This window comes from Lampetra fluviatilis, chromosome 53, assembly GCF_964198595.1.
Source record: "Lampetra fluviatilis chromosome 53, kcLamFluv1.1, whole genome shotgun sequence".
Classification (NCBI taxonomy): domain Eukaryota; kingdom Metazoa; phylum Chordata; class Hyperoartia; order Petromyzontiformes; family Petromyzontidae; genus Lampetra; species Lampetra fluviatilis.
Window position 1 is genome coordinate 7042967 of NC_136327.1, and position 16102 is coordinate 7059068.

The window sequence follows — 16102 nt, forward strand, 5'->3', positions numbered from 1 at the left end:
GTAATACACAGAGCTAAAAGCAAGTAAGTTAATAACTAACACCATTCTAAAACCTAATATAAGCGCGCAAGCTCATGATTTAACCACAGCTACAAATAACCCCCTCTCCTCACACTCCCCAAACAAATAACAACATTAACAAGGAGAAAAAGTTTTTTTAAAATGTCTGAGAAATGTAGGCAAAAAAAGGAGGCTGTGATGGTGGGATGCGTGTGCCGGGTGGAGGAGGGGGGCCAGAGAGGGTGGATTACTCTGAGAGAGAAGCTTGAAGACCAGGTATCATCTTTACCACTCGAACAGAAGGAATGGCGTCGGTGTGGTGGCATCAACGGCACTGCCCCCCAATGACTTCTCGACCTCGATTTTAATGCAACTTCAACTTTGACACTCACCGCCTGCGGGTCCAGGGAAGAGCAGAGCTCGGCTCCGGCGCAAGCGTCGCCAGTGTCAGGCTCTGCCGAGGAGGAGGAGGAGGAGCAGGAGGCATCGGTGCCATTGCGACGCCCGCCGGACTTCACCGAGTCCTTGAACTCGGGCGGAGGATCGTAGATTTGGGTCTCCGTGGTCAGAGATAAACGGTGAGGAGCGGCCAGCCCCGGCACTGCGCAAGGAGAACACGGCGGCGGGGCTTCGTTACCGACATTTACTGCCGGCGAGCGTCAGAGCGCCTAGGAGTACGGTCCATACAGAACGCGCCACGCTGAACACACGCGCTAAGCCTTTTGGAGGTGCGACAACAACACCGCTGTATTAAGCCTTAATTCTAGATTTGAAGCTTTCGTGACTGCAAGGATTCATACTCTTAGGTTTTTTCGGTAAAGTCACGTAGGTAAAAAATAAAATTTAAAGTTAATAAAAGTAATAATGGAAATAAAATAAAATAATAAATCACGACGTTTCGGAGGCAACACAAGTCTCCGTCATCAGGTGGGACCGTCACAGCCAGTCACTTGATGCAGTAATTTTAGCTGTGACGGTCCCACCTGATGACGGAGACTTGTGTTGCCTCCGAAACGTCGTGATTTATTATTTTATTTCCATTATTACTTTTATTAACTTTTAATTTTCTTTTTTACCTACGTGACTTTACCGAAAAAACCTAAGAGTATGTATTAAGCCTGTTGGAAAACTGGCTCGGACTCAAGGATGGGTCCCGAACATCTACCACCGGTAACTGGGCCCAGGTCTTCAGGCCGGAGACCCCGAAACTGCGCTGGCTTGCTAGTTATCATCATCATCTATCCGCTGCTGGATGAAGGCCTTCCCGAAGACATCGCCATCCCTCAACGTACTGTGACGCAACAATCCAGCCAGCAACCTGCGCACGGGCCGATTTCATCGCTCCGCTGCTTCCGTTGTTCATCCTTAAAACGTACACTTATTCCCGCAGTCATATTCCGATTGTGTCCCCGTGTTCACCGTGTGTTCACGAACTAAAGACAGGCGTTCATTGCGAGGCTCCTGCAAGCGGCAGCTTAAGTAACATCGCGTGACCAGGAATGAAATGCTCATGTTGCATTGAGGCTAACGGAGTGAACGGAACGAATGAACCCCTGCGACTTTTTTTTGTGGTCTAGTTTTTGTCTGCTTCTTTGTATTGTTGTAAAAAAAACAATAACATCTGTTTCATATGTAGATGTGTTCGCTCCATTTGGCTGAGTGTAAAGGTTAGCGCGTCGTTTTGTTTAAATAACAGTAACCCCTAACAAGCACAATCCTCCCGTATCGTCAGCATAACGATCGGCCAGAGGGGGGCACCACGGATCCTTGGTGAGGCCGGCGTGCGGGATGCTCGTGTGGTCGTTGCGGGCAAGGTGGGGGGGAGGGGGGGGGGGCCCACTCACCCTCATCACGGCAGTCGAAGGCTGAGAAGGTGCCGGAGCGCCGGGGCGGCGGCGGCGTGCTCACGGAGGTCGCTTCGGGGCAGCTCACCACGCTGCCGTGCCGCGACGGCACGCCAGTGGGCGGCGGTTGTGCGCTCACCAGCTCCTCCAGGGCTTGCACTGCGCACGCGCGGGGACGGCGGAGACAGTGTCACGCGGAGACGTCACACAGAGTCATCGCCAGGAGTCATCGCCAGGAGACGGCATCACGCGGAGACGAACCGGGCAAATGTTTTCGAGTGGCCGTAGGAGGAGGCGTCGGGCGCACACAGAGCAGACAAACTCTGCGCCCTTCGGATTTCCGCTCTGCTTCCTGTGGTCAACAAAGTCTGTGCGAGTTGCTGCTGGTGCCGCTCAAACGACGCCGAGAGAAGGAAGCAAAGGAAGCGGAGAAAGCCAGCGGACGAGGCCGCGGAGATGAAAATCGCAGAGGCCACTGCTGGTCAAGAACCCCTCGGAGAAGAAACGAATGATCTGGTGATCCTGCCGCTGCGTTGGCAGTGGTGCATCAGCACAGTCAACAACCCGGCACCTTCCATTAGCGAGGACAGCTATGTACGGTGAGCAAGAAATTAAACGTACACACACCGAGTTTAACCACAGACGGCTGCCTAGATTCAAAACAAAAACCTCGGTGGTGCCAAGCTCAGCCTTTATAACACACCGAACCCCTCCAGCAAACGTTGACTTTGAACAGGGAGGGGGGGGGGGGGGGAGTGGGCGCCAGCGGCGGGAGGTTCGGCACCTTCCTGGGCGATCTGCGCGACGATCGGCTCAGCCTTGGGAGGCTCCGTGGCGTCGGCACGGAGCAGCGCCCTCGTGCCAAAGACCACCTCGCCCCCGCTCATCTCGCCGTAGATTCTCAACTTCTCTTCCACGCTGCTGCTCACGCGCTGGTCCAACTCGAGCAGCCGCTCTGGGAGACAGTTCAAACGTCGTCGTCATCATCATGATCGTCATCATTTTGTCGTCATCATCATAGTCATGATCATCATCTTGTTACCATTATCATGATCATCTCGTCATAATAAACATCTCATGCTCATCATTCTGTCATCACTGTCATCATCATTAATCAATATCGTCGTCAGAGTCTTCGTCGTCATTATCTTTTGCATCTCATCAACATCACCACCATGTCAAAAGTTCCGTCCGTAAGCCAATGCCGATAATTCAGATCTATGGTTTAACCTGCAAGCAATGCGAGCTGGCCTTATGAGAAATACATCCATCTTACAATGGATAAAGAATGGTGATGAATTATACTGCTCCTGCTGCTGACGATGGTGGTGGCGATGTTAATGAAGATTAATCTGCTACTGCTGTGGATGCTCCTGCTGATGATTTTGATGACAACGATGCCACCAATACTCCAGATGATGACGATGTGATAACAATGACGCCTCTGATTATGATAACGCTTTCTTTCCTGACAATGATGACGCTGATGATGGTGTTGCTGCTGATGTCTCACCGCAGAAATGTTTGAGTCGAATCGTTTCCTCCAATTCTGCGGACGCACAAACCGTATCCTCTGTGCAGCTGCGGGGGTGTGGACACACAGCACAAAGGACAGGTTATAAGACTCGAAATGCCGATATCTAATGATGCCGTAATCTTGGCCTCACGGTCCACCACCACCACCAAGCATCGGTGGTGGCGCGGTTTAACCACGGCACCGGTGCCACGATGAGCACCGCTCTCAGCGCTCGGACCAGGGGTGGGTGCCCGACGGCCACGACTTCACCCTCACGCGGTCCCGTGGCCACGTAAGGCCCGACCTCACGGCGACTAGCACGGTTGGCCACGTACGGTGAGAGAGAAGCTCAACATGCATACATACGAACTGCCGTATATTTTATGCAACACCGCAAGCATCACTGAGGTGCGTGCGTGCGTGAATATGTGGCTTCCCACCAAACGTGTTTTGGGGCCTATTCAGCTTGTGGTTCGTCACGCTTAGTCCGTGTGCTGCTCTCCAGCAGCATGGGTGAAAAGTGGGCTGGGTTTTGCCCAATCTTGGCCAAGCTGGCGCAACAAACTTAATAAATAATCAATAATTTAAGGAAAAGGCACGCCCCACCTCCCGCCAGCGGGGAGAGATTTCCTGCGGCGCGGTTTGACAAATCGACGGCGGCGCGGTGAGACCCACCACTCGACCGCCGAGCGGATTCGCTGGATCCAGACATCGCGCGACTCCCGCGAGCGCAGGTTCAGCTTGTACATCTCCGGGTTGGAGGCGCTGATGAGGAACATCTCCGACTCCTCCAGCGCCACCTCGCGCACAATCAGCCTGTGCAGCGCCAGCACCGCCGCCTTCTGGTCCTGAGGTCGGGGTGGGGGAGGGGGGGGGGGGCGAGGACCGCCAGAGAGGAGATGGAGCACTCAGCTGGTTGTGGGCAGAGGCCATCGTCGTGGTGATAAACGGGAAGCGCCGTTCTAGATTTGAAGTTTTCATGACTGCAAGGATCCATACTCTTTGGTTCTTTCGGTAAAGTACCGAAAGAACTAAAAAGAGTAGGAAAGCGCCGTGCCTGTAGACGGCAACACGGGGAGTACCGCTACCTAACGGCTCACGTCATCGTCGCCGTTCCGATGACGTACGTGTACGGAATGGGACCAAAAGAAAAAATGTCATATCTTTATCGGTACCGAGGCTCCCACAAGGCCATGGCGGCAAGGCGTGTGGCACAGTTTTAGCGCCAGCTATCATAGAGAGTGTGGTCGTGTTGCTACGGTTCCCTGCGGTGAGTAGTGCCTTCAAAAACAACGGCGCTACACCTCTCGAAATAAAATTCACACTAACCGCTTGCACGTTCTGAGATTCAGCGGTCAACGGCGACTCTACCCTGCAACTTGCAGACATCTCGGAACGGGAAAGAGTTAACGGCTATGGTCAATATCTAAGTAAATGAGCGTGTGTGTTGCGTGCGTGTGTTGCGTGCGTGTGTTGCGTGCGTGTGTTGCGTGCGTGTGTTGCGTGCGTGTGTTGCGTGCGTGTGTTGCGTGCGTGTGTTGCGTGCGTGTGTTGCGTGCGTGTGTTGCGTGCGTGCGTTGCGTGCGTTGCGTGCGTTGCGTTGCGTGCGTGCGTTGCGTGCGTGCGTTGCGTGCGTGTGTTGCGTGCGTGTGTTGCGTGCGTGCGTTGCGTGCGTGTGTTGCGTGCGTGTGTTGCGTGTGTGTGCACGTTGCTCAAGACTTACCAGGGAGGCGAATACGTATTTCTGATCCTTTTCTTGAAGGAAAATTAAGACATCCGTCATCAACAGGACCCAGACCTCTGCAAAATAGAGACGTTTATGTCAGGATATATGCTGCTTGGGATGATGCTCATGCTTGTAACACTACCAACAGTGATCAATTGTGCAGACAGATACTAATGATGATGATGAGTGATCTCGATATAATTCTGGTGGTCAATATAATATACGATATAATGAGTGAAAGTGACAGCTCTTAGGCTGATGACGTAAACAACTTTGATGTCGACAGAGAGAGTGCTGCTGCTTGCGGTAACAACGATGGCGAGGATGAAAGCACTGCGGCTGCTGACGCCGCTACTAATGACACCGACACCAATGATGCTGATGATGATGTTGTTGTTGCTCGTGATAGCAGCAACGTCAAGTCATTGATTTTTGGCTCAGATCGCGTGAGTTGAATGTGTGTCACAATAACGATGCTGCTGCTGCTGCTTGGGATAATGACGATGATGATGACGATGATGATGACGATGATGGCAGCGGCGATGATGACGAAGAGATTTATGACGCCGCTGCCACCGACACCCAACGCCGATGTTGACAAACGACGACGAAGATGACGACACGCGCGGGGCAGTGACGATGAGGGCGATTATGCGGGCGATGAGGAGGGCGATGCGGGCGACAAGGGTGACGAGGAGGGCGATGAGGAGGAGGGCTATGCCTTGTGCTCACCCTTGTTCCTTCCGGCGGCCGTCTTCCACTGGACGGAGCCCTCGTGCAGGAGGCGCCGTGCGGGCGAGGCGAGGTCGCGGCGCAGGAAGGGGCGGCCGTTGATGCGGCTCTGGGAGCGCGAGTCGACGCGCATCGCCACGGAGCACTGGCGCTCGCGCTCGCGCACGCGCGCGTCCACGCCCGACACCGCGTCCTTCACCAGCACCAGCGCTCGTGACAGCTCCGCATGCTCCTCCGGGTCGTCTGACGTACGGAGGGGACGGGGACGGAGGGACGGACGAGACGATAGATGGACAGAGAGAGAGAGGGAGGGGACAAAGAAGTGAACGGATGGCGGCTTGAGTGAACAAGTAATTCAATCAATTCGTATTTATTTTACGTGCCGATGTCGCCCTCAATAAAGTGGGCATCGGCGCGCCATCACAGCGGAACGGGAACGGTATACGGGAGGGGCACGGAGCGACAGGAATGAGGAAAGAGAAACCCGCCAGGACCTCAGCGGCCAACACCGACCGAGAAAAGTAAACTGCAACCGGCAATTTGGCGAGCGAAGGCACGAGATTTTCAGCAGGCGAGCGAGTTGTTGAGACAGCGAGTTGTTGAGTTAGGGAGTGGCCGAGCGAGTGGGCAGCGGGGGAGGGGAGGGGGGGTTAAGTGACCGCTCGCTCGGGGTTCCCTAATGCGAAAGAGATCACTCCAGTTTGACAGTCCGCTTAAACTAACGTGGACGGAGGAGCAGAGCTAATTCACTTCACGGTGTTTATGAAACGTGCGCGTTTGAGGCCGGAGGAATTTCGGCGACGGAGGAGAGAGGGGGGGGGGGTGTTCGCTGACCTTTTGTGTGCTTGAGGATCTCGGCGATCAGGACGGGGTATTTCGTGATCCTCTGGGTCACGAGGAGGATGCACTCCGGAACTCCCAGCCTCCGCGTGTTGGGATTCACGCTCTGCTTCTGTGAACCACAACAGCAAAAGATTGACCTCAGTTTCAGAGATCTACACGGGGTTTTTTTTGTTAATCGAACTAAGGATGAAAGCATTTATACGTCAGCGCTTGTCCCTCTGTAGGTCCCTCTGTAGATCCGTCTGTATGTCCGTCTGTATGTCCGTCTGCATGTCCGTCTGCATGTCCGTCTGCATGTCCGTCTGCATGTCCGTCTGCATGTCCGTCTGCATGTCCGTCTGCATGTCCGTCTGCATGTCCGTCTGCATGTCCGTCTGCATGTCCGTCTGCATGTCCGTCTGCATGTCCGTCTGCATGTGCGTCTGCATGTCCATCTGCATGTCCGTCTGTTTGTAAAGGAGGTGGGGAGACACGGTCCCTCACATAACCGTTACCCAATATGGAGAAAACGTTGCAATAAAGTTCTGTTGATGTTAGGAAGTTATCTTCTTGAAAACCGGCCAAATTGACACAAGCACTCGCGCACACATCACTCACACGATCGCGAGTCTCCTCACCATCACTCACGCGTTCGCGAGTCTCCTCACCAGGACAAAGGATTGGAAGGCCTTGCGGTTGAGCTGCTCCTTGTAGAGGCTCACGGCCTCCTTCTGCCTCCCGCAGAAATCCCCGTACACGTTCACCAGCCTCTCCGCGCTCGCGTCTGAGAACTGAGACAAAACGACTTGCTGAGCTCGCGCGTCCGAGCCGCGGGGATCGACGTCTCGCTCGACCGTTCCTCTCTCCGGCTCGCCGGAAGGCGGCGACGGGCAGGCCGCAGCCTAAGCGAGGGGTGTACTGGATGTGGCGTGCCGGGGGCGGGCGGGCGGGCGAGGGGAGGGGGCTGCGGCGATAACAAACCCGACGGCAGGCGTACCTGTTGCACCAGCAAATCGCCGATGCGATTGATGACGAAGTTTTTCCCATCGCCGGTGCCAGTGAGGCTTCCGTTGGTTTGCGCACCGCCGCCGCCGCCACCACCACCAATACCGCCACCTAGGGTCGCCAGGATATCATTTATGATTAGTACTATGATTATTATTCACGTAACGATCTAATCCAATAGTTCCACGATCATCGCTCCCTACCGCCAACCTTTGCAGGACCCTCCCTCCCCTCCACGCTCGGTGGCGAGGCTCCACGCAACAGCATCAACATCGCAGCATCGTCGTCGTCGTGCGGCGACCCCTACCTCCGCCGGTGTCCTCCAGCGCACGCCGCCGGCAGTCGCACAGCGCGGCCAGGAAGCCCTCGTGGAGCTCGCGGAGGTCGGCGAGGCGCGGGAATATGCGGTCGATGGCGCCGCTCTCCAGCGCGGCCTCCTCCCGCATGCCGCGCGCAAACACGTCGCTCATGATGTGCAGCGTACGCACGTGGTGGATCTCTGTCAGCATCAGCTCTGCGGGGGTAGGTGGGGGGCGCGGCGGAGAGGTCGGGGGGAGAGGTCGGGGGGGGGGAGAGGTCATGGGGGGAGAGGTCATGGGGGGAGAGGTCATGGGGGGAGAGGTCGGGGGGGAGAGGTCGGGGGGGGAGAGGTCGGGGGGGGAGAGGTCGGGGGGGGAGAGGTCGGGGGGGGAGAGGTCGGGGGGGGAGAGGTCGGGGGGGGAGAGGTCGGAGGGGGAGAGGTCGGCGGGGGAGAGGTCGGGAAGGGAGAGGTCGGGGGGAGAGAGGTCGGGGGGGGAGAGGTCGGGGAGAGAGGTCAGGGGGGAGAGGTCATGGGGAGAGGTAGGGGCGAGGCGGACATCAGGAGGAGAGCGAGCGGGGAGGTTGGGAGGAAAAGAGAGCACCTCGAATTAGCACGGTTGGCTATGTTGGCTAGGTACAGCGTGAAATAAGTTCAACGGACACACAGGGCGAGGGGGTGGATCGAGTATTACAACCAAGGCCAACTCTACAAAGATCTCTATGCGAGTCTGTGTGTCTCTATGTGAGTCTGTGTGTCTCTATGTGAGTCTGTGGGTCTCTATGTGAGTCTGTGGGTCTCTATGCGAGTCTGTGGGTCTCGATGCGAGTCTGTGGTTCTCTATGCGAGTCTGTGGGTCTCTATGCGAGTCTGTGGGTCTCTATGCGAGTCTGTGGGTCTCTATGCGAGTCTGTGGGTCTCTATGCGAGTCTGTGGGTCTCTATGCGAGTCTGTGGGTCTCTATGCGAGTCTGTGTGTCTCTATGTGAGTCTGTGGGTCTCTATGTGAGTCTGTGGGTCTCGATGCGAGTCTGTGGTTCTCTATGCGAGTCTGTGGTTCTCTATGCGAGTCTGTGGGTATCTATGCGAGTCTGTGTGTCTCTATGCGAGTCTGTGGGTCTCTATGCGAGTCTGTGGGTCTCTATGCGAGTCTGTGGGTCTCTATGCGAGTCTGTGGGTCTCTATGCGAGTCTGTGGGTCTCTATGCGAGTCTGTGGGTCTCTATGCGAGTCTGTGGGTCTCTATGCGAGTCTGTGGGTCTCTATGCGAGTCTGTGGGTCTCTATGCGAGTCTGTGGGTCTCTATGCGAGTCTGTGGGTCTCTATGCGAGTCTGTGGGTCTCTATGCGAGTCTGTGGGTCTCTATGCGAGTCTGTGGGTCTCTATGCGAGTCTGTGGGTCTCTATGCGAGTCTGTGGGTCTCTATGCGAGTCTGTGGGTCTCTATGCGAGTCTGTGGGTCTCTATGCGAGTCTGTGGGTCTCTATGCGAGTCTGTGGGTCTCTATGCGAGTCTGTGGGTATCTATGCGAGTCTGTGGGTCTCTATGCGAGTCTGTGGGTCTCTATGCGAGTCTGTGGGTATCTATGCGAGTCTGTGGGTCTCTATGCGAGTCTGTGTGTCTCTATGCGAGTCTGTGTGTCTCTATGCGAGTCTGTGGGTCTCTATGCGAGTCTGTGGGTCTCGATGCGAGTCTGTGGTTCTCTATGCGAGTCTGTGGGTCTCTATGCGAGTCTGTGGGTCTCTATGCGAGTCTGTGGGTCTCTATGCGAGTCTGTGGGTCTCTATGCGAGTCTGTGGGTCTCTATGCGAGTCTGTGGGTCTCTATGCGAGTCTGTGGGTCTCTATGCGAGTCTGTGGGTCTCTATGCGAGTCTGTGGGTATCTATGCGAGTCTGTGGGTCTCTATGCGAGTCTGTGGGTCTCTATGCGAGTCTGTGGGTCTCTATGCGAGTCTGTGGGTCTCTATGCGAGTCTGTGGGTCTCTATGCGAGTCTGTGGGTCTCTATGCGAGTCTGTGGGTCTCTATGCGAGTCTGTGGGTCTCTATGCGAGTCTGTGGGTCTCTATGCGAGTCTGTGGGTCTCTATGCGAGTCTGTGGGTATCTATGCGAGTCTGTGGGTCTCTATGCGAGTCTGTGGGTCTCTATGCGAGTCTGTGGGTATCTATGCGAGTCTGTGGGTCTCTATGCGAGTCTGTGTGTCTCTATGCGAGTCTGTGTGTCTCTATGCGAGTCTGTGGGTCTCTATGCGAGTCTGTGGGTCTCTATGCGAGTCTGTGGGTCTCGATGCGAGTCTGTGGTTCTCTATGCGAGTCTGTGGGTCTCTATGCGAGTCTGTGGGTCTCTATGCGAGTCTGTGGGTCTCTATGCGAGTCTGTGGGTCTCTATGCGAGTCTGTGGGTCTCTATGCGAGTCTGTGGGTCTCTATGCGAGTCTGTGGGTCTCTATGCGAGTCTGTGGGTATCTATGCGAGTCTGTGGGTCTCTATGCGAGTCTGTGGGTCTCTATGCGAGTCTGTGGGTATCTATGCGAGTCTGTGGGTCTCTATGCGAGTCTGTGGGTCTCTATGCGAGTCTGTGAGTCTCTATGCGAGTCTGTGGGTCTTTATGTGAGTCTGTGAGTCTCTATGTGAGTCTGTGGGTCTTTATGTGAGTCTGTAGGTCTTTATGTGAGTCTGTGGGTCTCTATGCGAGTCTGTGGGTCTCTATGCGAGTCTGTGGGTCTCTATGTGAGTCTGTGGGTCTCTATGCGAGTCTGTGGGTCTCCATGCGAGTCTGTGGGTCTCTATGCGAGTATGTGGGTCGCTATGCGAGTCTGTGGGTCTCTGAGTCTGTGGGTCTCTGAGTCTGTGGGTCTCATGTGAGTCTGTGAGTCTCTATGCGAGTCTGTGGGTCTCTATGCGAGTCTGTGGGTCTCATGTGAGTCTGTGAGTCTCTATGCGAGTCTGTGGGTCTCTATGTGAGTCTGTGGGTCTCTATGCGAGTCTGTGGGTCTCTATGTGAGTCTGTGGGTCTCATGTGAGTCTGTGAGTCTCTATGCGAGTCTGTGGGTCTCTATGCGAGTCTGTGGGTCTCTATGCGAGTCTGTGGGTCTCTATACGAGTCTGCGGGTCTATATGTGAGTCTGTGGGTCTCTTTGTGAGTATTTGGTTTCAGGTTATGGGTCTCAATACGACGTTAAGGGTCTTAGGTTATGGGTCTCTATTTGAGGTTATGAGTCTTAGGTTATGGGTCTATGTGGGTATATGGATCTGTATGTAATTATATGGGTCTCTATGCGAGCTTATGGGTTTATATATGAGTATATGTCTCTATGTGAGGTAATATGGCTCTATGTGAGGTTATGGGTCTCTATGTGAGGTTATGGGTGTTAATGTCTCTGTGAGGTAATGGGGCTCTATGTGGGTCTATGCGTCTCTGTCCTCACTGTTTCTCTACAGAGTCTAGAGATGTGGTCGTGTTTGGACACTGGGTAATCCACATTGTACAGTCTTGTAAAGTGGCTTGAGGAACAATTAACTAACATGAAAATCAACGTTTAAAAAAACCAAGCAGATATAGTATAAACATATCAAAAACGGTAAATGATTAAAATAAAATTGAAAAAAATCAGGAGTAACAATTTCACGAGCATTCGAGACAAAAGCTAAAAAAAAGGCATCCGCGCGTCTCCTTCAGACGCTGATAACATGCCCTCAGACGCTGATAACATGCGTCAGGGAGCTGAACCAGAACATTGGAGGCCCTGGGTTCAAGCCCTGGGGCTGGGTGTCTCTTTGGGGGGGGGGGGGGGGTGATTGGCTGGGCTGGGCCCACTGAGCCGGAACATTTGAGGTCGTAGGATCAATCCCCTAGGCGGCCTCGCTTTTCCCTCTCGCTCTCTCCACCTGTCAAAGCACCGAGCCGGAACATTTCCAGGCCAGGCTTCAGCAGCCTCGGGGGAGGGGGCGGGGGCGGGGGGGGGAGTGGGGGGCTGTGTGTCTCTCGGGGGGGATAACGCCCCTCTAGCGGAGGCACCGGGCACTCAAATCGCGGATCGGTTTCCAGGTTGACTTTATTCAAATTTTACAGCGGCGTCATTTTTTTAAGCACAATTTGACGCGAGCGCCGCCGGACCTGCGGCCCTCTCACCGTAGATGACGTCCTGGCGCTTGACGGTGCTGGGCTCCAGCTGCTTGAGGAAGGCGGGCGTGACGGCGCGGCTCCACGACTCCACGTCAAACCCCTCGGGGTCGGTGACGTCCGGCGAACGCAGGGGGCCGCCGGCATCCACCACGTCGCATTCCAGCGCTGCCACATTCACGGTTACAACGAATTTTGATTTAAAGCTTTCGTGACTGCAGGGATTCATATTCTTGGTTCTTTCGGTTACAACGAATTTTGATTTAAAGCTTTCGTGACTGCAGGGATTCATATTCTTGGTTCTTTCGGTAAAGTCACGTAGAAGGGAAATAATAAAATAAAATAAATATAAAACAATAGAAATTCTCACGACGTTTCGACTGCAACACAAGCACTCATCATCAGGTGTGGATTTCACACGTGACTTTACCGAAAGAACCAAGAATAGGTTACAACGAAGTCAACAACAACAACGATGTCAACAACGTCGGCAACAACGATGTCAACAACAACAATGATGTCAACAACAATGACAATCAGCAAGAAAGACGCCGTCAACCACAACGACGACGTCAAGAACGACGACATCAATAATGACTACGTCAACAACAACAACGATGCTAACAACGTCAGCAACAACAATGACGACGTCAACAACGACGACATCAATAACGACTACGTTAACAACAACGACCGGTCAAAAAACGCAGCCACTCTATACCTGTGAACCCCTTATCAGTGCCCAACCTTATTACAGACAAATTCAGACCTTACTGGTCACCCCGTGCCCCATACAAACCTCTACGTTCATGCTACCGAGTCCAATGACAAGGGAGAAACACTAAAAAAATATATATTAAAAAAAATTATCTGCTCGTATTGAAGCGGCTTTACGCCGTATGGACCTGAATACTCAATTCTTGTACAGACAGCCAGATTTGTGGAGAAGTCCACCTGTTACGTTCCTTATATAGAGGCGTAGATGTGGTGACCACGCTTCTGCGCTCTTGCGCAAAGTCAGGGGGTGGGACCACTGAGGCAACGTACATTATATGCATGATGTCGGGTGGTGGCGGGTTTTAACGACACATTTATATATTTACGCGATCTAAGCCTACGTGTTAAACTAACCACAGTCCTGTTACCTCAGTACCGATTTCTGCTCTGGCCTGTGGGACTTTATGGGCGGCCGGTAAAGTGCGTTTGGTTGCATTGTATAAACAATAATAATATATTGCTAGTCTATGGATTGCCTACAGGTGAATATAAAGTGTGCGCCGTCATTATACCAGCGACGGGTTTGGCTCACGGTAATTTATGTCCACAAAATATTGTACGCAAGATAAAGTGCATTTTCTTGGTTCTTTCGGTAAAGTCACGTAGAAAGAAATAATAAAATAATAAAAATAATAATAAAACATATGTTTTCGTTTTAATAAAACATATGTTTTCTTTTTATTATTTTATTATTTCCTTCTACGTGACTTTACCGAAAGAACCAAGAAGATGAATCCCTGCAGTCACGAAAGCTTTAAATCGAAAAATAAAGTGCATTATTATAAGGTCTGTCCATTGTATAATTTTCAAAAGGGGCTCACGACATACACCAGGCGATTGTGTATTGTAGTGATGATAAGCATGGCCAGTGCCAATAAGCCTAACTAACAGGTTACCATGTCAAAGTTCAATCATTTTTATACTTTTGATCTCGTTCACAAAAACTACACATCATAAGCTTACATCATAAGCTTACTACTACGACACATGATAAGCTTACAGGTTAGATTTAACACAGTACATAAAATTCGTGATCTGATCCCATCTGTGAAGGATGTGATCCCTGACATGCAATACCCCGGCGTCTACAAACTAAGCTGTGGCTGCGGCAGTAGTTACATTGGGGAAACTATGCGACGTGTCTCGGACCGTGTTCGTGAACATTAGGCAGATCTGAAACACGGTAGGACCAATACCTCGGCCGTGGCTGATCATTGCTTTAACGCGGTGGGCTCACACGAAATTGATTTCTCTAAGACGAAGGTACTTTGCAAACCCACTGGCTATCAACAAAGATTCGTTCATGAAACCATCCATATATATAGACAGACACAATTTCAACCGAGAAGATGGGTACAAACTGAGCAATCATTGGAAGGACGTTATTAACCAGTTTAAGTCATAACTGGCTGTGATGTTCCCATCCTACCACCTTCGATCATAGTTGTCATTTTCAGCTCTCTGATTTTTACATTAACAGATAAAATTTCGAACACTAACACAACCACCTCGCGCGCCATTCTCAAGGTTGCTGTTCGGCGATCTTCCATGAACATTCTAATCTCTACACATTAACATCGCCACCTTAACACGCTCACCGTGGATGCCACTCAACAATCTTACATTAACATGCTAATTTTTACCTGGCAGCCCTTTGATTGGTGGAAAACCAGAGGTCGCAAACGGGTTTTGATTCCTTACCCGTACCCGGCCGCACCAGGGTCGCAAACGGGTACCCGTACCAGTACCCGGCTGTACCCGTACCTGGCCGGGTACGGGTAGGGTACGGGTATCGGGTACCTGATTGCGACCTCTGGGATGAAGCCATGTTGCAGGCGCGGGTGGGTTGATTCTAGGAACTTGAATTGTGAGAAGAGACAAGACGTTGGGAAATGAGTGACAAACGGTTACTCACCAGTGACTCACGGCCTACCCATACCCGTACCCGTCCGCACCAGGGTCGCAAACGGGTACCCGTACCTGTACCCGTACCCGGCCGGGTACGGGTAGCCGGGTATCGGGTAAGGTACGGGTATCGGGTACCCGGTTGAGACCTCTTTGGAAGACCCACCACCGCCGCGGTCGCTGCCCACCACTTACATTAACATTGGCTGCTGGCATTTGGGCTACGCCCACTTCAAAGCTTTATAAGCAGTTGTCTTTAGAAGCTAACCCCCCTTTTCCTGATGACAACCGCTTGTGTCGCGATCGAAACGTCGTAGCTCTTGGCTATTTTTGTTATTCTCCTGATCAGTATAAATACTTGCAGATTAGCGCCTGCTACAGTAGATGCGGTTATATTTAATAATGGATTATAAACTATAGACCGGTGATACACGATCCACCAACCCTGTCTGCAATGTGTTGGGTTACAGCCACACGACATCATGCTTGCCTGGCAATGAGCCAATAGAAATGAGCCAATAGAAATGAGCCAATAGAAATTATACAACAGAAATGAGACAATGGATATTAGACAATAGAAGTGAGACAATAGAAATTACACAACAGAAATGAGACAATAGATATTAGACAATAGAAGTGAGACAATAAATATCAGACAATAGAAATGAGACAATAGATAGACAATAGAGATGAGCCAATAGACATTAAAGTAACGACACGGCACGCATTCATCAAAGTGGAAATGGCGGCAGGCGGTACCTTCATTGGGCGGCGAATCGGACGGCTTGATGTAGCCCTCTCCACCTTGCAGTAACGAATCGTGCTCGGTTTCCGAGTCCATCTCTTCTAAAACGGAGCTGAGGGGGTGGAAGGGAGGCGGAAAAACAAAGAAGCAAAAAACACACGTGCGTGTTGCAGCTAAACTTCGTGGATGCCACCACCAGCACCACCAACCACCAGCACCACCAGTACCACCAGTACCACCAGCACCACCAGTGTCACCAACACCAAAGATCCCCCGTGTAGCCTTAACAAACTGTTGGGGCAAGTGCAATTAGCGAGCACCTATGAAGGCCGGCACGGCACACAAGGGGGTGGGTGGCCAGCACCACGCCCGGCCGCTTTCGTTTCCCCAGTGTTAATGTTAACACACCGCACCAGGTACTAATTTGAGGCTGAGTCGACCTAGGGGAGGCCCAGGACCGGTTCAAATAATGGTCACTGGTGTTGGCCGCGAGCGGGAATCAAACCCGGGTCGCCGGGTTCGTAGCGCGGCGAGCTAATCGCTGCACCACCGCTCCCCACCAACACCAGCACCACCAGCACACACCACACCTGAGGTTTCCACCTGTTCCGGTTT

The 16102-nt window shown here is 52.6% G+C and overlaps 1 protein-coding gene across 1 annotated transcript in view; it reads right to left on the bottom strand.

The window, feature by feature from the left end:
- LOC144949345 (rho guanine nucleotide exchange factor 28-like) overlaps positions 1–16102 on the bottom strand; it is a 66093-nt gene that overhangs the window by 9713 nt on the left and 40278 nt on the right. The window contains exons 12-24 of the mRNA XM_078879319.1: positions 15502–15599; positions 12070–12228; positions 7953–8159; positions 7638–7756; positions 7309–7431; positions 6653–6770; positions 5819–6061; positions 5084–5160; positions 4036–4208; positions 3358–3425; positions 2629–2799; positions 1845–2003; positions 393–601 (exon numbers count right to left, since the gene is read on the bottom strand). Coding sequence (XP_078735445.1) covers positions 393–601; positions 1845–2003; positions 2629–2799; positions 3358–3425; positions 4036–4208; positions 5084–5160; positions 5819–6061; positions 6653–6770; positions 7309–7431; positions 7638–7756; positions 7953–8159; positions 12070–12228; positions 15502–15599 — 1924 coding nt within the window. The remainder of the gene's footprint in view (positions 1–392; positions 602–1844; positions 2004–2628; positions 2800–3357; positions 3426–4035; positions 4209–5083; positions 5161–5818; positions 6062–6652; positions 6771–7308; positions 7432–7637; positions 7757–7952; positions 8160–12069; positions 12229–15501; positions 15600–16102) is intronic.